Source organism: Schistocerca americana, chromosome 9 (assembly GCF_021461395.2).
Source record: "Schistocerca americana isolate TAMUIC-IGC-003095 chromosome 9, iqSchAmer2.1, whole genome shotgun sequence".
NCBI lineage: Eukaryota > Metazoa > Arthropoda > Insecta > Orthoptera > Acrididae > Schistocerca > Schistocerca americana.
The window spans coordinates 78,538,660-78,564,483 of NC_060127.1; the positions used below are offsets into that span (position 1 = coordinate 78,538,660).

Here is a 25,824-nt window from a genome sequence, read left to right on the forward strand (position 1 = left end):
ATGTAATGATTTCCAGGAATCTTGTACAGCAGAATCCAAACATTATTGCTTTTTCGTCCTTGATTAGCATTCCATGAATTTGTGGAAGCTGGCTGACTGCCTTTCAGAACTATACAACCTATGGATAATGTCAGACCAAGTATGGCAACGTATGCAACTCACTTACTGTCAGACAAAGGAAAAGCAGGAGAATGTAACACCATAACTGTTGAATTGCTCGTAACTTCACAAAAACAAAGAAACACCTTTGTCTCCGTCAAACAGCTGTTCATACAGTTTTGACAGCAATGTTTCATTCTTTTCCCATTTTATACCAGGTCCTTGTTGGATACTATATTCCTGGTATATGTTGAAGTATATCATCATTACATACTAGTGGCAACTACTTTTCCTGGCAACCAATACAGTTACCATTTCCTGAAAATTTTTGATTAATGTTCTAAGCCCTTGCCGATTTGAAACAGGGGTGTCTGGAAGTCTGACAACAAGCTGACCTTTTACTTTCTTTTCTTGATCACCATGCCACAAAGTGTACGTTCAGTGAGGAGTATTCATTGTTCTAAAGTTAACAACATTGGTAGAATGTTCTAAAAAATTCAGCAATATACAATTAATACAGGTGAGGTATATGTTTCTTCTTGTCTGAAGGCCAGCTGCCTGGAAGCAAAGCATTCTACCCGCAAAATAAGGTTGTACACACTGTTACAAGCCCATGCAGAAAATACACACATCAAAAAAAGTTTTCCATCACCTTTGTTCTGAGAGTTCCGGAACCTGTACAGAAAATTGGAATAGAGATCAATATAAACATCATGTTCACCCTTTTTATTGCTCACGAAAACCACACATTGCATGTTGTACCACCATACATGAGACCTTCAGCGGTGGTGATCCAGATTGCTTAGTCGGGCGCTGATAACCTCGCTGTTGTGCGCTCTAAAACACTAATCATCATCATCATCCAGATTGCTGTACACACCAATACCTATAATACCCAGTAGCATGTCCTCTTGCATTGATGCGTGCCTGTATTCGTCGTGGCATACTATACACAAATTCAGCGGGCACTGTTGGTCCAGATTGTCCCACTCCTCAGCAGTGATTCGGCGTAGATCCCTCAGAGTTGTTGGTGGGTCACGTAGGCCATAAACAGCCCTTTTCAATCTGTCCCAGGCATGTTTGATAAGTTTCATGTCTGGAGAACATGCTGGCCACTTGAGTCGAGCGATGTCGTTATCCTGAAGGAAGTCGTTCACAAGATGTGCACGATGGGGGTGTGACTTGTCATCCATGAAGACGAATACCTCACCAATATGGTTGCACTATTGGTCGGAGGATGGCATTCACGTATTGTGCAGCTGTTACGGCACCTTCCATGACCACCAGCGGTGTATGTCGGCCCCACATAATGCCACCCCAAAACAGCAGGGAACCTCCACCTTGCTGCACTCGCTGGACAGCATGTGAAGGCGTTCAGCCTGACCTGGTTGCCTCCTAACACGTCTATGACAATTGTCTGGTTGGAGGCATATGCGACACTCATTGGTGAAGAGAACATGATGCCCATCTGTACTGCACTGCATGGTGTTGTGGTTGCAAAGATAGACCTTGCCATGGACATCGGAAGTAAAGTTGTGCATCAGCGTCATGCAGCCTATTGTGCACAGTTTGAGTCATAACAAGACGTCCTGTGGCTGCACGAAAAGCATTACTCAACATGGTGGCGTTGCTGTCACGGTTCCTCCGAGCAATAATACATAGGTAGCGGTCATCCATTGCAGTAGTAGCCTTTAGGCGACCTGAGAGAGGTATGTCATCAACAGTTCCTGTCTCTCTGTATCTCCTCCATGTCTGAACAACATTGCTTTGCTTCACTCTGAGACGCCTGGACACTTCCCTTGGTGAGAGCCCTTCCTGGCACAAAGTAATAATGCGAATGCAATCGAACAACGATATTGACCATCTAGGCATGGTTGAACTTACAGACAACATGAGCCATGTACCTCTTTCCTGGTGGAATGATGAACTGATCAGCTGTTGGGCCCTCTCCGTCTAATAGGCGCTGCTCGTGCATGGTTGTTTAGATCTCTGAATAATCAAAGGATCTGTGTCTGTGATACAATATCCACGTCTATCTTCAGGAGTTCTGGGAACTGGGATGATGCAAAACTTTTTTTTTTAATGCGTGTTGTATTAACATCACATATTGCCTATTTGTGTGCATTTCATGATCTGCATATTTTAGGAAGAGAATTTAGTTTGTGGGTCATTAAGTGAGAATGGAGGGATGACCAAGAATTCTGCACGCCTGTGCACTCTTCCCCCACTATCACACCATGCTGTCTGATGGGGAGGGGTGCAACTGTGAACGGCTTGCAGTGGCTTGGTTTCATATTTCAATGCTCAACACCACAAAACTATAAAGAAAACGAATTTTCCGTATTATTTAATTAGTTGTGGTGTACTGGAGATATAATAAAGTTTTCATCTGGTACCAACTGTCGCCATATGGGCAGATACAGACAGTTTTGCACATTTTCATTACTAAGGTAATCATGACTTATTTAATTTCATAATAAAAATAACCTTCCACACAAACGTGTGGCAGTGACAGCAGCATTCACAGATTATAGGGGTGCCACCTAGTGGCCATCATCTACATCCATGCCTTCTTCCAGGTTGTCCAAATTGTCAGACCGGGTCAATAGAGAACGATGCCTGTTGACATTAACAAACTAAAAGTGGGATACATTAGAATGTTAGCGGTGTTTCTTGCAGGATTCTTGTGCAAGTTGTTTACGAGTTGTTGTATTTTGAAAACGTTTCAGACCAGCACTTGTGTGCACCATCCAACCTGTGTAGTTGCTGGCTATGATGTTGTTACATTTGCTTACAGTGTCCCTGTGTGTCCCTTGAGTGCATTGTGACTTGCTACTCAGTTAGTGTGTTACATTCCGAGCAGTAGGTTGTGAGTGGACGGTGGGAATTACCATCACAGAAAAAGCCAACCTGCTCATGGTCTATGGAGAGTTTAGGAAGAATGCAGTTTGTTCATGTACAGTGTATGCAGCAAGATATCCCAACCTTAAATTATGAGAATCATGTAAACTTATGTACATGGGCATTAAAACAGTATACTCCAGATGTATCGCGTACCTTGTTTAATGATGAAGCCACATTTACCAATCACAGCCAGGTAAACTTCGAAAACATGCATTATTGGTCTGTTGACAATCCCCATTGCCTTCGTCAGGTGGAATGTCTGTGCCCATGGCGTGTGGGATTGTGAACGACAAGCACATAAGCCCGTGTTTCATAGATGGAACACTGAACGCCCACAAGTATCACAGCCTCCTAACAGATAACCTTTCATGGACACTAGAAGATGTTCCTCTGCAGACTTGGAGGAATGTGTGGTACCAACATGATGGCTGCCCAGCCTATAGCGCACAAAGTACTACAGCATGTCTTCACAAAATGTTTCCAAATTGTTGGATTCAATGCAAAGGACCTGTATCTTGGACAGTTCAGTCCCCGGATTTGACATCTGTAGACTAGGGAAAGCTGAAACACACTGTCTAAAAGGACATAACCAACTACACCCGATGATATGCAACAGTATGTTACTGCAGCATGCTTGGATATGATCGCTGAAATGCTAGCACATGTGCAGCAGTTGATCCATACCAGACAGGAAGCATGATTGCTTCCACTGCTGGCGGTCATTTTGAACACAACCCGCGATGGTCAGCTGTCCTGTTACTTGTCAGAATCCACATAACTAGTGTCTGCACTTTTGCTGTTCTTTATTGTGTGCTATCATTGGTTCTGTACAAGTGTGGGAACTTATAAAATATATCTCATAAATGACACACTACAGTCCTGCAACAAATGCCAGTGACATTCTAATTTACCCTACTTTTACTTTGTTAACATCAATAGGCATTGTTCCATTTAAAAAAGTATGTTTTCACAGCATACACACTTCCTAAGTATTATTAGAATCTGTTGATTGGTTAACAATAGAGCCCTTGACCACCAATCTATTCTGTGAAAACTGCACATACTCGTCAGTAGCACTTTCCATTTCCGCAGCATTTGCGGTGCAAGTTTTAGGTGTTCCACCCTGTGTATAGTCTACATACTCTCCATTCAGTTCCATCAGAAATTTTGCAAATGGCGGTGTAATAATGTGTCCAACTTAAGAAAATTTACTACTCCTATGCCCAGTTTCATCATGTGCTCCATGCCTGCAAATTTAGCACAAAGTCCTTGTCGATGTACAGAACAACGAACCCCATACAAATTGTCTGTCAGTTATTGTAATTTTTTGTTCTTTCATGACCAAAAAAATTTTTAAAATCTTTCTGCACAGGTTTGTAATATCCTTCCATAGCAAATTTGTGGTACATATGAGTTACGCAATAGCGTAATAGAGATTGAGAATTCCGATTGTTCTCTTCTGTCATTCTCATTCATTGTTAAAGGCATATGCAATTGAGCGCAAGACTGCTCTTTTTGTGCAAAGAGCAGCTGGACCTGTGAACTTGCTTTTGTAGGGTAAAGAGCAATGACACCACAATTCTGCCAACTGAGGAATGTTGTGCTGACTGAAAAATGCCACAAAAGTCTGCTAAATGAAATGTCATGCTGAACTAAGTACTTCAGAGGAGGACTGAGCAAAGCCGAGATGTACCGAGTAGTACCAGGACATGCCAAGCTTCGTACCACACGCACACAACACACTGTGCACACACTCAGTTCTGCACACTGTGAACAATGCTTTGATAAAGTATATATGTATTTGTGACTAGTTCCGGGGGCACAGTCCCATTCCTTAACCTCTCATTCTTGTAATTAGACAAGCTGGTAGTGGCACTGGCCATACTTACAGCAGGACTTTATGGACAGGCACTCCTCAATTTTCTCCATACTTCTGGGGTGTGGAGGTCCGTGTCCAAATGTCAAGTTTCTAAAGCAGTACGGTTCAGTTCTCAGAAAATACCCAAAAAATCACATTCATATATGATCCTGGAGCTGTTAAGTGCAACATCAACATTTAGACTACTTCACCAAAGTTACTGGCAGACAAGTGCATACTGCATAAGTCGTGTAACCACGAGGTCCCTGGTTCGAATCTAGCTAGGGCATTTTTTTTACTTTTATATAGATTCTATTTATGTTGTCAAATAGAAATGTTAGTTACAAATATTGACTCATCATTTAAAAATTAAAAAAAGTAGCAGAAATTTTGTTTTCATATGATTAATAATCAAAAATAAAAATATTTTTGTTATAAAATTATTATTCAGTATTTGTTAATTGAAATTTCCTTCTGATACAAAATGTAGAATTTAAATAAAAATAAAAAAGTGTAACAAGAACCGAACCAGCAAACTTGTATTTATAAGACTTACATGCAATGTGGTCAGGTCCCAGTGAATCTTGTAAAACGAGAGCAATGTTTTGTGCTTAAGGGGGGATGTAATGGAAAATATAAACATTTATTTAAAGAATCATTACAGGCATATTTATTAATGTACAAATCTAAAATTTTACATGTGTAAAGCAAAAGAGCTGTGTTTTAACAGAAAAATATAATAAAATATGCAGGATTAATATTTTGCCAGAAATTTGAATTTTTTTTTAAAATTGTCTTTTTTATAAGAAGCTATAACTCAAATAAATTCTAGTCATGCAGTTAATCTGAAAATATTATTGTAGTGTCCTGAGAAAATTATAAGACCACTGAACTACAGTTATTAATTTGTGGTACGAATTGTATCATTAACAGAGTTTTTAATTTTGCACATCCAGAATTAACTTTTTGTTTCCTACATTCAGTCATATAAAAATCAGAATGTAAGTGCAGAATCTCATATTTTTTAGTTCCAGGGAGATAGCAACACCCTGCGAACAGTTCGTGAAAATTTCATAGCATTAGTGCATATACTTCATGAGAAAAGTCTACTAATAACAAAAAAAATGTAGAACAGGAAAAATGAGGTTCAAAGATTTGCTTCTCATAGTCCTACATGTACTAAGCTTACCTCAATTTTAAAATCCTCCATACTGGCACTCCTCATCCTCCAGGTTTCTCTTCTCTCCTCTTCGAATCTGCCTGGCCTGTATTTGCAGGTAAGACATTGATCTGTTAGCTTTCTTGACCCTGCTCTTGTTGATGGTGTAAAATGCTTTTGTTGTACACGCACCAGGATCTATACCAACTCTCTTCAGCACTTCAATTCTGCCATTATTTCCATTATTGTAACATAAAACTGCATCATAGACACCTATTTTGAGTACTTAAAGTCCACAGAATGTCCTTTTTGAGCATCTAATCCAAATTAAATTATAGAGGCTTTCATTTGCATTTTGTGTCTTTCCATGAAGACACTTTATCAATAAATCAGAGTTTGTAAGAAACCTGAATGTGGGCTTCATCGCATTCATAACAGTTTCTGGTAATGGGTGTTTATGTGATTACGTCTCATTTCCGTTGTTGAACTTACACCAACCGTCTTTCGGACACAGATTGTGCATTGGTGTTTGATCAGTGGATAGTTCGTGGAAAAACAGCATGCCTCATTGCCTCTAAATTGTGTGTGTTTTTCCTGATAGCTCTCCCATAAAATAACTGAAGAGAATCAGTTTCTTTCAGAGTAAACCTGCCTTTTTGTCCTAGTGGTTTTCCATCCTCAAGTACTTCATCTTTCTTCTCCTTCAGCAAGCGATAAAGCCTACCACCAAGCCTCTTTTGGATGTGGCCAACATATTCCAACTTTTCTATTGTTGTATTGTACAGATCTTTATCTCTGAACTAAGAGGAGTTCCCATCACCAACGTATTTAGTATATCTAACACCATACTGGTCCTTGGATCTGGAGAACATCCTCACAACTGCAGCAGCCTCCATGCCTCCACTTGAGCCACTAATAATTTTTAGAGCATGCTACGGCATGCTTTTCTTGCCACAGTTTCTCACTGTCTTCATTGTTGGACATTTTCCTTGTTGCACACTGGTGGCAGTATTTAGACATAATTTCTACATCTAAAACTTTACCTGAGTCAACACCAATAACAGATGCAACTCCATACAGAGATATGTGACCCCTTTTCATTCAGGTCCTATCTACACACACACACACACACACACACACGTACGTCAGTAACATTTGTAGGAGATTTACTGTCATGAGTATCTACCCCAGGATCTATTTCTTTTTGGTTTGTTTCCACCAATTCCTCCACTGCTTTCTTCATAGAAACTTCGACAGTATCGCGGACAGCATCAGACATTTCTTTATTTATTTTTTCAATCCAAGATGGAGGCATGTTCAGGAAACCATACAATAAGTTACCTCCTTCCCTGCCCTATCAAGGCATATCAGAACATATGTTAACCTAAAATTGCTTTCATAGGCTACCATAGTCAGTTTTTTTTTAGGAGGAAAGTGAAAATTCATAGCCACACAAATTACAAATTGATTTAAGACCGCAAGCTGTTCCCACTCTTCTTTCTTCAACAACAATCACGCATTCCGTATTCTTACAACTGACACGTGAACATGAAAACTTTATAGCCTGGCAGAGAAGCTCTAAATCAATAAGTCTGAATTCAGTGGAATCTATATCAACAGCATTCAAGCACCTGCACAATTCTCCTGTCCCACGTTTCGATGCTTATGTTCTTCATTTCAAGCTACTTCCTCCTTTTTGTTGGCAAACTGATTTTCATGAAACCCTGTTTCCTAAACACTGTTTTTCCACCGCCCATTATGCATAAATCTTGACTTCCACATAAAGGTTTGCGAATTCAACCTTCAACCTACTAATATGTATTAGTATTCTTGAAACGTAAATAAACCACTGCAAGAAAGTTTTCAGGCAAAGACATAGATGTCGGCCAAAGATATCGAAAGAAGATAGCCTTCACACTGACAAAAATTCCGCTGTAGCAAGCAGTTTCCCAAATGTCGGAAAAGGTGAGATTGGCCGCCAGTGCAGAGTTAATAAGTTTAACAATTTAAAGGCATTTCTAAAGCTGCTATCACAATAAGATTCACATACAACTTCGATTAAAGTGTGTAGATAAAAAAATCATACTTTTAAAAATTGATTTTTTGAACACTCTCTCTCTCTCTCTCTCTCTCTCTCTCTCTCTCTCTCTCTCTCTCTCTGCCCCACCCTCTGTGTGGCTGGCCACTGACTTTCAAATTTTACATGTATGAAAAATACTGATGAGGGCCACTGCAGAAGGACCATTCATTAGACTGAAATCAGTTGGGTAGTTTGCATGTACAACAAGCATTTTAGAATGGACTGGAACCATTAAGCAACTCTAGAAGCAAAAAAGAAAAACTGTGAAATGTAGGTGTGCAACACCTACTCCCAGAAAACATATTTGTGTTTGTATTTATGTCAACTTGAAACGCGCACGCGCGCGTGCGCGCGCGCGCGCACACACACACACACACACACACACACACACACACACACACACACACACACACACACACACACAATGAGCCTGTGTAGTTTCTAAGTAGAGTAGAAGTAATTAAGGTTGCTGTCCTAACTCTTTCCAGGTTATCTTGGATGGTAAGGTTACGAGTCCCACAGGTGGTTACATGCTGTCAATGGGCCGCGGTGGCGTGCTCGTACCGACTAGTGTCATGCAAGTGGGTGGGAGGACATACTTGTACACGCCCCCGTCTGCGAGCAACGCGCGGCGGGTAGCAGTCACTGCCTCCGCTCCAGCGACAGCAGCTTCTACTGGTCGGCTGGTTACATCTCCGAGCGTCCCTGCCAGCAGTCCAATTGTCCCGCGTATAAGCAGTGTGCGGTCACTAGCTCCACGGGCCTGGGACAGGGCGGCTGGTTCAAGCAGTAGCAGCAGTAGTGCCACCACGACTGTAACGACAAAGTCTTCGCAGCCCAGGTAATTCTGTCCACTGTACCAAAATGTCTCTGAGTCATCTTGGTTTCTTTTTGTATCTGCTTCTTAGCACTCATGAATATTGTTTTATTTGTAAATGTAGACAAGCTAGTTGTTCTTCTTTTCATATTTCACACAATAGATTTTTTTGCTGTTATGTAGTTAATTTAAGTACACAAATATAATGTTGTATAATTGGAGAACTTTGGTAGGTTTCATTGCATGAAACTTGTTTTGTTTGAATGGTAGTATTCAAATGTGACCCATCAAAAGAAAACTGTTGGTCCTTGACATTTTTCTATTAAGTGCATACTGAAGAAGCAAAAGTAATGTTACAGTAGAGCATCAACTATCCGAAACAACTGCAGTGGGACTGCTCATTCAGGTAAATGGTTTTTCATGTAGCTGATCATTTCCGAAAATGTATTGTACCAGTGGTCCTAGGAATGTTGTTGTTGTTTTTGTTGTTGGGTGGTCTTCATTCCAAAGAATGATTTGGTGCATGTTAGTCTTCTCATTGCTAGCCCCTTCATCACCGCATAACTAGTGCAACCTAATCCAGTTGAATCTGCTTACAGTACTGAAGCTTTGGTCAGTCTCTACAGCTGTTACCCTAAACCAAACTGACTGTTCATTGAAGCAGCAGGATGTTTCATATCAACTGATCCAGTGTTTTACTCAAGCTGTGCCATAAATTTCTTTTTTCACAATTCAGTCCAGCACCTCATCATTAGTTACTCATTGCACCCATCCAATTTGCACTGTTCTTCTGGAGCACCACATTTAAAATTCTTCAATTCTGTGTTATTTATTGTTGGTGTTTCAGTTGTGTGTAAGACTTCACTCCATAGAAATACCTTCAGAAAATTCTTCCTGACATTTAAATTTTTATTTATGTTTTTCAGAAATGCTTTTCTTGCATTGCCAGCCTGCATTTTATTTTCTATCTAGTTAGGCAGTCATCACTTATTCTTCTGCCCAAATGGCAGAATACACCTACTAGCTTAAGTGTCTTATTCCCTAGTCTAATTCTGTCTGCATCACCTAATTTAATCCATTTCATTTCCTTACCCTTGGTTTACTTTTGTTGATGTTCCTCTCATAACAGCTTGAAGACATTATCCAATTCATTAAACTGTTCTTCCAAATCCACTACAGAGCGAGGTGGCACAGTGGCTAGCACAGTGGACTCGTATTCGGGAGGACGACTGTTCAAACCCACGTCCAGCTGCCCTGTTATAGGTTTTCCATGATTCCCCTGAAACGCTTCAGGCAAATGCCAGGATAGTTCCTTTGAAAGGGCATGGCAGACTTCCTTCCTCATCCTTACCTAATCCGATGGGACTGATGACCTCACTGGTTGGTCACCTCCTCCCAACCAATCCAAATCCTTTGCTGTCTCACAGAGAGTAACTATGTCATCAGCAAACCTCAAGATTGTATGTCTTCCCTCTCAACTGTACATAGAATATGACACAAATAAACACTAAATTAAACAAAAAACTGTAGGTTCATGTTTTGTACCGCATTTCTTATAAAGAAAAAAACTGACTACATATCCTTGTTTGAAGAGTTCAAAATGGCCATTAAAGTAGGCCAAAATTTCTTTTTGATTGAGAGCTGAGATGTTTTTTTTCTTTTAGTTAGATTTTGCAAGCATTTTAAAAACATCAGTTGGATGCCACATTTTTCTTGTTGTTGCAAGCACTTCATTGTCATCTCTGGTTAGTGAAAGGCTTCCTCACTGGCTCATCATTGGCAATGGCAACTGTTTTGTCATTTGTCAGTTATTGATAGTTATTGTCATCACCACATTCCACCCAGTCTTGAATATTTTCCCATTCACAGTCTTCAAATCCTCAAGATTTTAGAATCATACTGGTCAGTTCAAATAAAAATTGATTCATTGATAGTTCTTCAGGTGCAAAAATAGATTCAACTAAAGTAAGGAAAGTATTTGAAGATATATACAGTGCTTAAATCCCATTTCCTCCCATTTTCTTATTTTTCTGTGCAAACCATCTTATTGTCAACTACAATCACAAATTTTGCAATGTTATCAGTGCTCTTTGTAAGGCATGTGGTTGCTTCTTTTCCAACTCCATATTCTCGAGCTGAGCTTCATCCACAAACACCTTTCTTCAACTGGTCTGTTGCTTTATCAGACACTAAACCTATGTGATAGGGTTCTGTGAAAATGGAATTTCCTTTTGAATGTCTTGACATTTTATGCAAAAGGCTCACATCAGTGTGAGAAATTAAAAGTTCTGTCTTTAAGATGGTGGTAAGATCACGTATTTATGTTCAGTCTTAGTGAAAGTATACAGTTTTCTCTTTGTCCAGTAATTTGTAGTCACCTTACATCATGTTGGTCATTATCCTTCAGACTGATACTGGAATAGTTCCTACTGCAATATTCCTTTAATCCATCTGTATTCAGTTAAACTAGTGTACCACGTCTTATGAGATTATCATAAGAGGCAGTGAAACCCCACGAAAAAATAAATGTGATAATGTGGCCCAATAAGAATGCACAATTTAAATTACATACCATTTTTTTTTTTTTTTTCTGATCAATTGGCAATGCTTGATATTGCTCACTTGTCAGCTAGAAACATTGCAGATGATGAAAATGAATTGAATTGCTCTCAAACGACACACGGTCACTGTCAAAATGTATTATAAACATGGGGAAAGTTCTTCTGTGACTCTCTGCAAATTGCGTTTTCAGTTTCTTGACAAGTTGACTAGTAATTGAAAAGTTTAAAGAAATTCTTTAGTTCCTGTTGATAAGCTACAAAAATGACGAACTAACAAATATGCTGAAACTGTTACTTCAGCAAATCAGAGTGTAACTCAGTCATCAAACCACGATTCTCCATTGATCACAAGAACTGAACATTTCAAGGAGACTTGTGCAGTGAATTCTAAGTAATTATATTCATCTACACAGCTACAAGGATCAGCTGATGCACTTACTACTGCCAGCTGACCATTTGCATCAGAGTGAATTTGCCAATTGGGTGTTGGAAAACCAAAATGTGGATCACAATTTGGGAAGGAATGTCATCATTATGGCACTTTACCAGCTGGACAGCTTCACCAACAGGCATAAATATCACATTTGAGATGACAATAATCCTAGACTAACACTTTGACAACTGGTATATGCGCAATGAGCCACTGTCTGGTGCTGATTTTGAGCAAATGAAATGCTGCAGGTGATGCTGTGATGGTGTATTTTGGCACAATGTGAGTTTCTTGGCCCCCAGTTTAGGGGGGCGGGGCAGTCCATAAAAACTCGTGGCTCCTCCAGCAAGATGGCCTCACCTGTTACACTGCATGTGAATTGTGCACATTGTTGCAAGAGAAATTTTTTATGTTAACTCACCCAACAGAGACTGAAATTGGCCACCGAGAGCTTGCAACACGTTGCGTGGTTTTATGTGAAGTCATGTTTGTGAGGAATGTCGGCGTGAACAGTTACGCACATTTCCAACTGGATAGTTACATCACTGAAGTGAAGTGTCACATTTATGATAACGAGAATACTTGAGAATTTTTGAACAAAGTTTCTGCAGACATTTGTGTGATGTCATTTTCCACATGTAAGTGCCTTATACATTAATGAACTTAAAATAAAAACATTCCAAGTAGCTAATGTGCTTCATTCAAAAATTAAATTTTGCATTCTTATTGGGGGCACCCTTTTTCACAAGTTGTGCAGGGTGTAAAAGTTGTTCAGCCAGATACTTATTACAGTAATATGAACTTGGAGATTAAAATTTTGTGTAATTTTGGGTTGTGGTTGTCAGTGTTCCAGAATGTGAGCATTAGATTGTACTGTAGTGACTTTGCCCACAGGCTATCGGTGACAGTTGTGCCCAAGAGTGGTACAACAAGCACCTCTTTGCCAAAAGGTTCTGTCCCTGGTCCAAAACCAAGCACCATAGTGACACCCACTGGCATCGTGCTGAGCCGTAACTTAGATGTCACCATGTCACCTGTGTCCCCGCAGTAAAAAAAAAAGTGTGTTTATACTTTCAGGTAATTGTCAGTGATAGAATAGAGATTGTGTAACAGCATGTGTGTATAACTCTCTTGTCACTCTTCTTGTCTGACGCTGGCTGCGGACTGTGGGTGAACCTGAAAATCTGTACCTCAGAGTCTTTGTTCATCAGAACTCTATTCTAACTGCAGGATGTTTCTGATATTTGGCTTTCTATTTTCCCACCATAACTGTTGGCTGCTTCAAAATTTTAACAGATAGTGCATTTACAATAGCTTGTGTATTCTCTTATATTTCCTATTCAATCTATTTCTCTATTAACACTGTGCCTATAAGCACATTCCACTTTCTGTTTTCTCACTCAACTTATTAGCGCATGCCTTAATTAAACTTAAAAGCACATCTGTCTCAGTTGTGCTCCCTTCTCTCTTCAGTGATTTATATATGTGAAAGACTAACAAGGCAAGTCTGTAAATTGGACCTCATGTATCAAAGTGTGCAAGAAAACCACATGTAGTTGACTACGACTGGCAAGAGTATAATGGTGTGTTTACAAAACATATTTAATGGTTTACGTTTAAAATTTGCCATAGACACACATGTTTGTGTTGGCAGTGTTCACCAAGAGGAACAAAGAAGTGCAATAATGTTTTTGTCTAGGATTGATAGTTAGTTTACCAAATTAAGTTGTGTAATTTGTCACCACATTGTGTTAGCAATGGACACACCTAATGCCCACTATTTGGTTGTATTATTTGTACATAGAACAGTTTCGTTTTGGTAATATTGCCAACATTTGCTTTAAGAATCATGAAAGGAGGTTGTATACACGAGAGAGAACTGGAGAGAAAGAAGGGTTTCAGACAGATTATATTACGCTAAGACAGAGATTTTGAAACCAAATCTTAAACTGCAAAACATTTACTGGGGCAGATGAGAATTTATGGATTATGAACTGCATATTAAAACTGAAGAAATTAAAGGCACAGGATTTGGGTAAACTGTAAGGTTATATTATTTTTACACAAAACAATTGCATTATAATAGTATTACTAACTCTTGGTTTAAGAGTCATGAGAGGGGGTTGTATATGTGGAAGAGATGTAGAGACACAATGTGATTTCCCATAGATTGTTATGCTGAGAGAGAGAGAGATTTCAAAACTAAATTTTAAAGGAGGGTGTACATGTGGAAGAGGCCTAGAGACATAAATAGTTTATGGTGAGACAGAGACTTCAAAACTAAATTTTAAAACTTCAAAATATTTCTAGGGTCGGAAGTGGACTATGACTTTAACTTATTGGTAGTTCTTCTTATTGAAACGAGTTGTACTCGATTAAATTAAAAGAATCAGACATTGTTGAGAGTTACACAGGGAGCATTAGGCAAGGACTGTTTGAAACGGGGGAAAGGAATACAACAGAAGACAAATTTGTAGCCGTGAGAGATGTTACTGAGAAGGCAATATAGGATCAAGTATGTAAACAGACAAGGCCTATTAGAAATCCTTGAACAAGATGTAGGATATAGAACTTAACTGATGTGAGGAGAAAATATAGAATTGCAGCAGGTAAAACGGCGTACTGGTGACTAAAAAATGAGACTTACACATTGTGCAAAATGTGCTAGAGGACAAATGCAAGGCTGTAGAAGAATGCATGACCAAGGAAAAGACAGGTGTCATTTACAGCAAAATTAGAGATGGAAAAAAGAGGTGATATTCGAAGCCTATGTTAATTCTTTCACTGCTGTGGATGTGTGTACAAATCCTGCTGCGCCATTCCGCAGCTGCTGTGGATGTGTACATGTGCACCGCTTAGGTTTTCGGCATATACAAAACCCAATAACTCGAGAACGAAATGAGATATCGTCCTGCTCTTAATTTTAAATAATATTTGATATATTACCTACATTTCATTTACTGCAATGTATGATCTAAAATCAACTATATGTAGAGTTTATGCAATGTGTTTTTACCTCTACAAAACCTTCAAATTTTCACGGTTTGTTTTACTTACCATGATGCAGCACAGTAACTGTCCCATGTAACAAAAAGAAATCCAGTCCTACATCAAGTGACAATATCAGACTGTAATATGTGCAAAAATAAAGTTTTTTCATGTAATAGGTTTCGAAAATCAGTTAATAAATATTTCATATTAGCCAGAATGCTCTCTCTCTGCTCAGTAACCAGTATTTGATGAGCAATACGGCCCGTAACAAAACTTCCCTCAGTGCAGAATGCAGGGAGCATGTCTATAGCAGTGAACGTCCGCAGCTCGTGGTCGTGTGGTAGCGTTCTCGCTTCCCACGCCCGGGTTTCCGGGTTCGATTCCCAGCGGGGTCAGGGATTTTCTCTGCCTCGTGATGACTGGATGTTGTGTGATGTCCTTAGGTTAGTTAGGTTTAAGTAGTTCTAAGTTCTAGGGGACTGATGACCATTGATGTTAAGTCCCATAGTGCTCAGAGCCATATAGCAGTGAAAAAGTGTAAACAAAAGGAGAAAGCTGATAGATAGAAAGTACCTATTGAAGTGCTGTAAAAGGGAAACGAGCTTGAGGACACAATTGTAGAAAAAAGAGCAAGTAGGTGAAGATGAGGACAGTACTGCCAGAAGAATTTGGCAGAGCATTGAAAAACCAAAACTGGATCAAGACACTTGGATTAAATGGCATTCCCTCTGAATTATTGAGATTCTTGGCAGAGCCAGCCATGACAAAACTATTCCATCTGGTGTGTTTGAGAGACACAAAACAGCATAATTGTAATTCCAGCAATGGCAGGTGCTGACAGGTGAGAGCACTACCAAACTATTGGTTTAATAAGTCATTTTTGCAAGACACTGACTCAAATTATTTACAGAAGAAAGGAAAAACTAGTAGAAGTTGATATTGGGGGAGATCAATTTGGGGTCTAGAGAAATGTAGGAACGCATGAGGCAATACTGACCATAGGACCTGTGTTTATAACATTTGGAGAGTTAGGGAAAGCTTTTGACATTGCTGACTAGCATTCAGTCTTTGGAATTCTGAGGGTACAAAGAGTAAAATACAGATATCTGAAGTTTATGTACAACTTGTACAGAAAATGAGATTTTCACTTTGCCTGGAGTATGTGTGCTGCTCTAAAACTTCTTTAGAGAGTAGGAGATGAGGTACTGACAGAAGTAAAGGTGTGAGGACAGGTCGTGAGCCTTGCTTGGGTAGCTCAGTTGGTGGACCAGTTGCCAGCGAAAGGCGGCTGTCTCGAGTTAGAGTCCTGGTCCAGCACACAGCTTTAATCCGCAAGGAAGTTTTAACTTGTACAGAAATCAGACTGCAATTGTAAAAGTCAAAGCACATGAAAAAGAGTCAGTAGTTGAGAAGGAAGTGAGACAGGGTTGTAGCCTCTCCCTGATGTTATTCAAACTGTACATTGCACAAGCTTTGAAGAAACCAAAGGAGAAATTTAGAAAGAGAATTAAAGTTTGCGAAACAAAAATAAATCATTGTAGGGTTGGTGGTGACATTGTAATTAGGTAGACTGACTCAATAACTAATGAGCAAATGCTGAATTGAGTTTGGGAAAAAAGGAAATTTGTGGCACATCCTGACTAAAAGAAGGAATTGACTGATAGGTCCCATCCTCAGAAAAAAAGGATCATGAGTTTTATTATGGAAGGAAGTGTATTTTTCTTTGGGGTGAGTGTGGGGGGATAAAATTATACAGGGAGACAGAGTCAAATTTTGCAAGCGTGTTGAAGTGGGTGGAGAGGCTTACACAGGAGAGACCAGTGTGGAGAGCTGCAGCAATAATAATAATAATAATAATAATAATGTCATCCATATGTATTATATGTTTTCCTTATTTTATAATAAAATACTCTGACTGGTGCATCGTATTAGCTTGTTTTAGTCGTTGTGCTACCTTTCACTAGGAGAGGGGGGGGGGGGGGGAGCAGTCACTCCCTGTGTGACTCACATATCTTATCGATAAGTTAACACCGGTGACACAGCAGTTGCAAAACACACAGTTTGTTAAATAAACTACAGATCCTATGGAAAAAATGTTTTTACACTTTCTTGTTCACCTAAATGACCACTTAATAGTTCAATAAACACCTGGCGAGAAATGCCCTTTTTTCCACACGCTTTGAAACACCAATTTTTGTCATAGACTTCCCTTGTAAGTCATAACCTCTCTTGTAGGCTTAAGAATTCCTTAATTCAGTAATTTACTACATTTTTTCTCGGGTTTTCAGTCAAATAATAATGGTAAAAGTGTGCAATATTTCATCAAAAAATCAATTCAGTAGTCAGACGCTGTGAAAAGAAAATGAAGCCCTTGAGATGTAACACACACAAAAAGTACTATAAGCAGTCACAGTTTAAAAAAAGATTTATTGTTTCATTATTAATTTGGGCTAAGTGTTTCTCAGATGATAGCATTTTACTAGTTTCATCTATAATGTCAAAGAATGAAAGATCTTAAGAGTGTATAAAGCAGTCTCGCATTTATGGCAAAGGGGCAGTAATGTTCTGACATACAAGGAATTAACATAAATTTGTACATGGTGGATGGATGGAATTCTGCTACTGCATTTTTATCTACAGTAACAGAGAAGTCCTAGCTGCACTTTTAGCAACATTATTCAGCTGTAAACTCAAGAACAATATGTATGTTAGTATCTTGAAATATGGTATCTATACAAACAATATTCATTTTCAGTTGCATAATTTTATAACTTCAGTTTGCATGTGCTTCTTCATGTTCATTCTACTTTTATCCATAAATATTTTTAAGCATCAAGTGTATTAAGAATGTTGCATAGTATGTGATTTCAGGCTTTCTGAGCATATTCCAAAATCTTATCACGTGTTCAGCCGAGTGCTGATGTCGTCTTATTGCAATGTTTCAATGAGTTTCATACCCATCATTGTCAGGTGAAGTATCAGGATGCTGTGTACAGCGTATCTGTATAGCCGGTGGACTGCTGACCTCTTCAGTGGGCATGCCATTCGTGCACCAAAAGAAGAGGGTGACACACTGGTGGTCAGGGGACACGGCCCTGGTGCGGGCATCACGTCCTGGTGTTTCTCCAGTCTATCTGCAGATGCCACTGCCATTGTGCCACCATGTTTGTATCACCTCTTGACCCTCTTGGCATTGCATAGTCCAACACTTCACGCACAGGTGATTGGTACAAAACTCGCTGAAACATTGTGACAAGATGACACCATAATTTGGGTGATCACTCGAGAAGATTTTGTCGATGTTACAGAATATTATGTCATTTGTAGCTTTAATTTTGTCACATCTAAAAATGTTTTACATGTGTTCTGAATGAAACCATTGTTTTACACTTTTTGTGATTTTTACCCTGATAATTTGAATACAAATTCACATCTTGCTTCTCTAAATGGCATACAGTGGCCTTTTCTTCTAATGAGTTCTAGATTATGTACTCTTAATTTTATTTTTCATTCTTGCTGGGACATAGTGAGACTGTACCAAGATAGAATGTACTGTTTAATTATTAGACACTTTAAATTAATAACATTAATTTGAGATTTTGGAAACCCAATGTAATTGGACAGGTAAAACAATCTGCTCACCAAGCAATGGCAGGAGGACACACTTATAAATGGTATTATGTATGCAAGCATTTGGATCCATTGGCTCCTTCTTCTGGCAGAAGATTCAATATACCCTTTTAGTCCTATTTCGTAGGGGACCCACACACATGCAATAACCTAGAACCATTTGCATGAGTGGTTTAAATGAATGTTCGGCCAGCAAAAGTGCAGATTACAATTAGAAAGTCAGCAACTGAGTACAGTATAACCCCACTTTTATGTTCCTGGAATTAAAGTTTTCCCACCATTTACAACATTTTTTATCACCCCCTCAACTTTCCTACGTCCACAATCTTAATTCACACCCGATTTTGCGTCAGCATATTTATATAATTTTCCCGCAATTTATGCTTTATAAAAAGATGTTTGTGAAGAAAAAAGTGACACTGGTATGATGTTGGACATCAAGCAGTGTTTACATATGGTATGTGGTTAAGTTTCTTGGCACCAAGGTGCCGGAGTTCAACCAGTAAATGTGTAAAAGTTGGAGCAATTCGTGTCGTACTTCCCACCACTGCCAAGCTCCACTTGGTGTGGTGGCTGATGGGGATATTATGACCAATCACAACCATTCCAAACACCATACTGCACGTGCATAATTTCATGATTGTTGTGATCTTCTTCACACCTTTGTCAATTCACATTTCACACGTTTCATCATTTGGCTACTTGTAGCGCTAGCGCTCACATGTAGAGAGCATATGGAGGGCTCCATCATATATCATGTGGTGCTGACTGTATGACTATCTCTGCACCACATCATGATCCTCAGTTGAAAGTGATTGACTGTCATTCTGTTGGCGCAAACTCAACATCAGTATTTTATCTAACTTCAAACATTCTTCTTTTCTGTTAAAAGTATTTTGGTGTTTATGAATTACTATTGCTTCTCTGTACAAGCATACATGATAATGCAGTGTCCTTACCAAAACACTCATGTCACTGAATTTTATTTTGTGGTTCCCATCTCCATAACATGTTCTGCTACAACCAATTTATGTTGTGTCCCAAACAACAGATCCTTTTGTGTGCGTCTGTGCAGGATAAATTAAATCATTTACAGTTGGTCTTCAATAAAAATGGATATGCTAGCAAGGAGATTGATTGAGCACTCCATCTAAGAAGAGAAGAAGCCGACAGTACCGGGCAACAGTGGCAATCATCTGGAGAAGTTTTTCTCCTGTCCATTAATAGAATTATGGATCACATCATGAAAGTTTTGGCCAAGCATGGGACTGAAATGATCTGTAGACCCACCAGGAAGATTAGTGAACATTTAAGAATGGCAAAAGGTGCACAGCACCCCCAGCAACATCTGGATATATAAAATTCTGTGCAGTTGTGAACAAATGTACATTGGAACCACGAAAAGCACCTTTGTAGCCAAATACAAAAGGAACTGTCATTAAGGACATAACAAAAAGTGACTGTTAATAATTTTAATATAAAAGGAGGTGGTTTGAATTTAGATAAAGTATGGACATAAACTTTGCGCCAATAGAATGACACTCGATTATTTTTAATAGAGAATGATGATGCCATGCAATTGGCATCACATGACATATGGCAGAGCTCTCTGTGTGCTCTATAAATGCAAGAGCCCCTCAAACCCTAGTGGGAGTAGCCTTTTTACCTTAGAAGATGGCTCATAAAATTGGAGACAAGTCAGGAAGCAGTTTTGTACATCAATCATGGCCTCTCAGCCCGGAAGTTTTAACTGAAGAGAGTGTAACACTTTATTCAAGTGTCTGTCCCTTGGCTACAAATTCTATGAGCTACACTGATTCAAGTAATTGTTTAGCATGAAACTCTGGGAATGTTCCCCCTCCCACTCGACTCCCCCCATGTGAGAGTTTATGGTGCACAATATAGGCTTTGATTGTATTAGAGGAAAGTTCAGTTGAGAATACTGATTATTTTTGAGACAGAATTACTGTTCACTACCTATCTTAAGTAGGCGAAATGTGTAGTACTGCCAGTAGGCACACACGAAAATGAAAGTTACATCTCATCCTAGTTTTTGAAACTAATAGTTCCTTCCTCAGGAAGGAGACATATAAAAGTTGGGAAGGATTTAAAAGGAAGGCAAGTCGCTCGAACCCCAGAATGAGAGAGGCCCAGCTGTAGTTAGTTTGTGGGTACACAAAGATGAAGAGGGTGGTGTCACAGAGGGCTCTGTGGTGGAACACATGACAAAATTGTGAATGAAGTTGTTCAGTTTGTTGGTGTATCATCACGGGCTTTTCTTTGAAGTTTTGCCGATATTTTTCTTACTGCGGCTTAGGCCCCACTCACTGATATTTCTGTGGAGCATGAGCCAGGATGCTTGTTTCACGATTCCCACTGACCAAGTATTGCCATTTCTTCCACACCCTCATGAGAAGTGCTGTGCACACTGCTGTCTTCAAAGACGACAGCAGCTGTGATCGTAGGGCCACACGTGTATACATTCCTTGATTGACAGACACCGGTGCATCCTGTCACACATTGACTGGCCTGCTAAATCATCCTATCTTAAACCCCATAAAAAAATGTCTGTAACTGAATGAGCAGCAGGTGAAACGTAGCAGTCAACATCCCCACAGTTTGGTACAGTTCTTCGGTAAACTGACATGGGAGCGAGTCAGTCCCCACTCTCTGTACCCAGCTAAGTCACAAAAATAATGAAAAAAAAAACCTACAGGCTGATTTCTAATGTTGCACTGGACTTTCCACAGTGTGGAAGTGAATGACAACGAAATCCTTATGCATACATAGGAATGTTTATTTTCCACTAAATGTGTTAACAGTATATTTGGGATACCGAAATTAGCAACTGATACAACTAAAGCAAGAAACACTCATCATCAGTATCTGTGTAAATCACCACTGTTGCACTGTACTGCTAGCAGGAAACTGATTGTTAGCCATCCTGTATGTCGGGTAAAGCATTCTTCTGGGAAAGGCTACTTCCCCCACCAAGTGTTGCTCACTCGTCGGTTTACAGACTGTAGCTCTACAGAGTGAAATCATTAGCTGATTATGGTAGACCGAAGAAACTTACGGCCATTCTTGAAGCTAAATGCTGTTATACACAGTATTAGCACAATATCTCCTGTAGAGGACTAATTTTTTTGTCGACTGTCCTAACACCAAAGCTACAGGTTTCATAAGACTTCTTTGGGATAGTGAGAAATTCAAAATTGAAAAAGGAGCTGGACAGGGAGATTCCAAATCACAAAAATTACCCCCTGCAGATCAAGAGAAATGTTTCAAAACATTAATCTGTAAAAACTAAGATCTAGTACAGATTAATAACAGATAGTTGAGCCACTTTCAATTTGCTGATAACATTGTACTCCTAGACGAGACAGTACAATAACAGCGACGAATCACAAGTCGGCACACACAGCAAACCCATAAGCGATCACCGGCCAAAGACACGTCGTCCTACAAGATGACCAACTGACGACCAACCAAAATCGTCCCCACTCAAATGATGTGTGTCGGCAACTATCGAGCGAGTCAGTGCAGTCTGGACCTCACTGCTGCCACGCCCAAACTAACTGCTGGCACATTCCAACCTACTCGTTGACACACGACGGTCGGGAAGTAATAGCAGTCCAGCAAAGATAATACGGCAGGGCTTATATGAATAAGCGCTACTGGTGCCGCTCATTTACAGGCAAGGCAGCAACTCAGTGACAGAAGTAACTGAAACTAGCATAACAAAGTGGCAGTACAACAAAAACAGGATGTTAAATAAGAGATGACATGAACACGAGCCACGCACAGCTCACCCACCATTGACCCTTTTTTTTATGACATTCTTGACCACCAATACGACATGTACGTTTCTTCTCTGCGGCCTTCCAGCATCCGCTTTCGTCACCTGCTTCTTTCTGAGTAGGTGAGAGCCCTTCACCACCTTAGCTTCAGGCACAGGTTTTTGTTCATTTTGACCTCAGCTCGTTCCCGAAGGATTCAATTCTCAAGCTGACCTATCGCTGCAAATTTCTCGAACTTCGCTCACAACTTGCCAATAGCATATTTTTGTACACTGGTTCAAAGTCCTTGAGCTCAATATAAAAGTTCAACTACAAATGGAAGAACTCCATAAAATGAGTTTGAAAATAGGCTTGTTAATCAGTTATTATACGACTAAAATAATGTGTTATCAGTACATTGAAAAGAATCTAGTACGAATTAACAACTAAGTACTGGGACCTGTTAACGAGTTTATGTCTGTAGAGCAGTTAGCCAAGGACTTGGGAGGCAGGGGGGCATAAAGAATAAGCAGGCCTGGAGTGCGTTTGGTAAACAAATTTGAATTTTCAAAACTTGAGTTTCTGATTGTGCAAAGAGGAAAGTTTCCAGGCAGTGTGTCAGTTTAAAGCAGTTTGACACAGACTTTTAATCCAAAAAAGAACATTACAAAGCTGTGGGCTGCCCAGCAAACGGCAGAGATGTGCGTGTTGGGATTTACTGGGAGAGACAGGAAAACAGACAGACAGGACTTCAGTGGAATACATAATTATGGCCATAATGAAAATTAAATGGAGCTGGTTGGATCTGGAGACAACTGCCTAATGGGAAGTGGGCACTTAACAGCAGAAAATATGCATGACCATGTATATCTGAAGACTGTAGTATTTGAATTGATCTAGCAAGGGGACTGTGAAGACTTGCTCTTGTTGATTTTCTTCGTGGCCAAAGTACACTTACAGTGTTTGTAGCTTTTCCATTGCATGCTGCTGTTGGAGATTCAGTATCATTGTTCGCAGCTGAGTGGATGACAGTATACGGTAGCCTGTGAGAATCGTTTAGTCTTATAATGCAATCTGTCACAAATATTTTGCTGTTATTTTACAAGTATATCACGATTTCCAGTGTTATGGTTGGGCTGGAAGCTAATACTTGAGTTTGAATTGCTGGGAGTGAAACACAATACCAGCTAACTTCACCGAGCGAGGTGGCGCAGTGGTTAGCACACTGGACTCGCATTCGGAAGGACGACGGTTCAATCCCGTCTCCAGCCATCCTGATTTAGGTTTTCCGTGATTTCCCTAAATCGCTTCAGGCAAATGCCGGGATGGTTCCTTTGAAAGGGCACGGCCGATTTCCTTCCCTAACCCGAGCATGAGCTCCGTCTCTAATGACCTCGTTGTCGATGGGACGTTAAACACTAACCACCACCACCACCACCAGCTAACTTCATTTACAAATCATAAGAAATTACAAATGAGCAGTGTGGTTGGCTATCCACATCCAATTCATGATACGTTATGTTAACACAACAAATCGTGAATTGGATGTGGATAGCCAACCACTCTGCTCGTGTGTAATTTTTTTTTATTTTTTTTATTTTTTTATTTGTAAATGAAGTTAGCTGTTGTGAAAAATCAACAAGCTGGAGGTCATAAAATGAAAAACGCTAAGTGAAGCGTAATTCTGTTGCCTACAGAAAAAGGTGTCATCTCTATAAGAGCACTGAGGCCTCAAACTTGCCACTAGAGGGACATGGCCACACCCATTAGACAATTAACGATAACGTGCACGTGTTGACCCACTAGACTCGGTAGTGCTGAAAACAGATAAATGGAACCTTCTGTTAAGAACAAAGGGATGTAATGTGTTTCCTTACTCCGGAGGAAGTTCAGGGAACAGAAATTCACTGAAGAAAGACACAGATGTACGGAGAGCATTATGTGTCCATTGCAGTTTCAAAACTCAGTCTGACCCCTGGGGCAACGGCTGCCACTGTGACTCACTGGTCTTTATTATCGAGTGCATCTAACTGCTCGACAGTGGCATCAGTAATGAGGCGTGGTATTCCAGGTCATGCTCTGTCGGCCAGCGACATCTGTCCTTCCTTGAATCTCTTGTGCTGAGCCTTGTCGCTTGCAACAGACATGCAATGCTCTTCGTACATTTGCTATTCTTTAATGAATTTTCATTCCCTGCAGTCCTTCCGAAGTCTGAAAGTGTACTATGCTCTATTACTCTTCTTTTGAAGCCTGCATTACACTATTTTCAGTGATGTACTGACTCTGTCATCACATGGATGTGTTCCCATGTCCCATGTTCCTCAATGCTGTTATAGGCACTGCACCTTCTACTTTAGGCACTGACATTACAATCCCTTCAGCAGTTTTTATTTTACAGCTTCAGTCTTGTTCTTTTTGTAATTGCTTTCCATATTAACAAGTGGAAATGCTATTTAAGAATTATTGAATCTTAAAATTTTGTTTTTATTAAAAGGTATTTTCAGTTACTGGTTGCGCGAAGATTAAAATTTGATACAGATGTGTGAAATGAAAAAAATCATAAACATCAATAATAGTGTTGACTCTGTTAGTGCTGTGGTCTTCAGTAGGAAGATTGGTTTGATGCAGTTCCCTGTACTTGTCAATCCTGTCCAGGCCTCTCCATTTCTACATAGCTAGAGCAACCTACTTCCATCTGAACCTGCTTACTGTGTTTGTGCCGATGTCTCCCTCTACAATTTTTACCCCCACACTTCCCTCCATTACCAAATTGATAATTCCCTGGTGCCTCAGGGTGTGTCCCACCAACTGATCTTTTCTTTCAATGAGAAAAAAATTGCATTTGCTGCACTAAATGCAAATATAGCTGCAAATTCTGCCTCAAGATACCTAATAAATGCTATTTCATAGCAAGTTGTATCCAGGTGAACTATTTTATCAGACACAATTTGAAAGTGCTTTATTTTCTGCATATAAATATTGAAAATGTAACCAGTTTTTGGGTATGGTATTGCACATCATCTCATTTGATAAACCCCGGTTTGAAAAGGTGAGCTCCACAAAAACCTGTTTGCAAAATAAAAATTGCATGAACCCAATGATGTACCAGTGCTCTTGATGCCCTGGTGCCATACTAATGGTTGGTGCTTGAACATTGTCTTTATAAGTAGTACAAGGTAGGACTCAGCCATGGGACTTAGTGTCCTACAACAGTGAAACATATATGTTTGTCTGCCAGCTAAAGTTCAAAAGTTTCTACAGTGGGGACACTTGAATCTGGCAGTATCCAGTGGTGCCTGTTTTGAACTGTGATTGCATCAAATACGGGTAGAGGTCAGGCCTGAGCTACCTTGTGTATGACACTGCCAGCCTCAGCAAGCAGTTTTGTGATAGTCATTACCAGATATCTTGTGTTTTGTGTTGCTCATTGTTTTCTTTTCTTTTTTCGAAATGAGTGAAGAGATTCACTCTGGTCCAGAACAGAGTTCAATTAACCTACAAAAAACCACGAGTTTG

General features: G+C 39.7%; 1 protein-coding gene across 1 annotated transcript in view; it reads left to right on the forward strand.

The window, feature by feature from the left end:
• LOC124550671 overlaps positions 1-25,824 on the forward strand; it is a 168,425-nt gene that overhangs the window by 125,557 nt on the left and 17,044 nt on the right. The window contains exons 17-18 of the mRNA XM_047125394.1: positions 8,589-8,941; positions 12,803-12,985. Of these exons, the coding sequence (XP_046981350.1) occupies positions 8,589-8,941; positions 12,803-12,959 (510 nt within the window). The 3' untranslated portion in view covers positions 12,960-12,985. The remainder of the gene's footprint in view (positions 1-8,588; positions 8,942-12,802; positions 12,986-25,824) is intronic.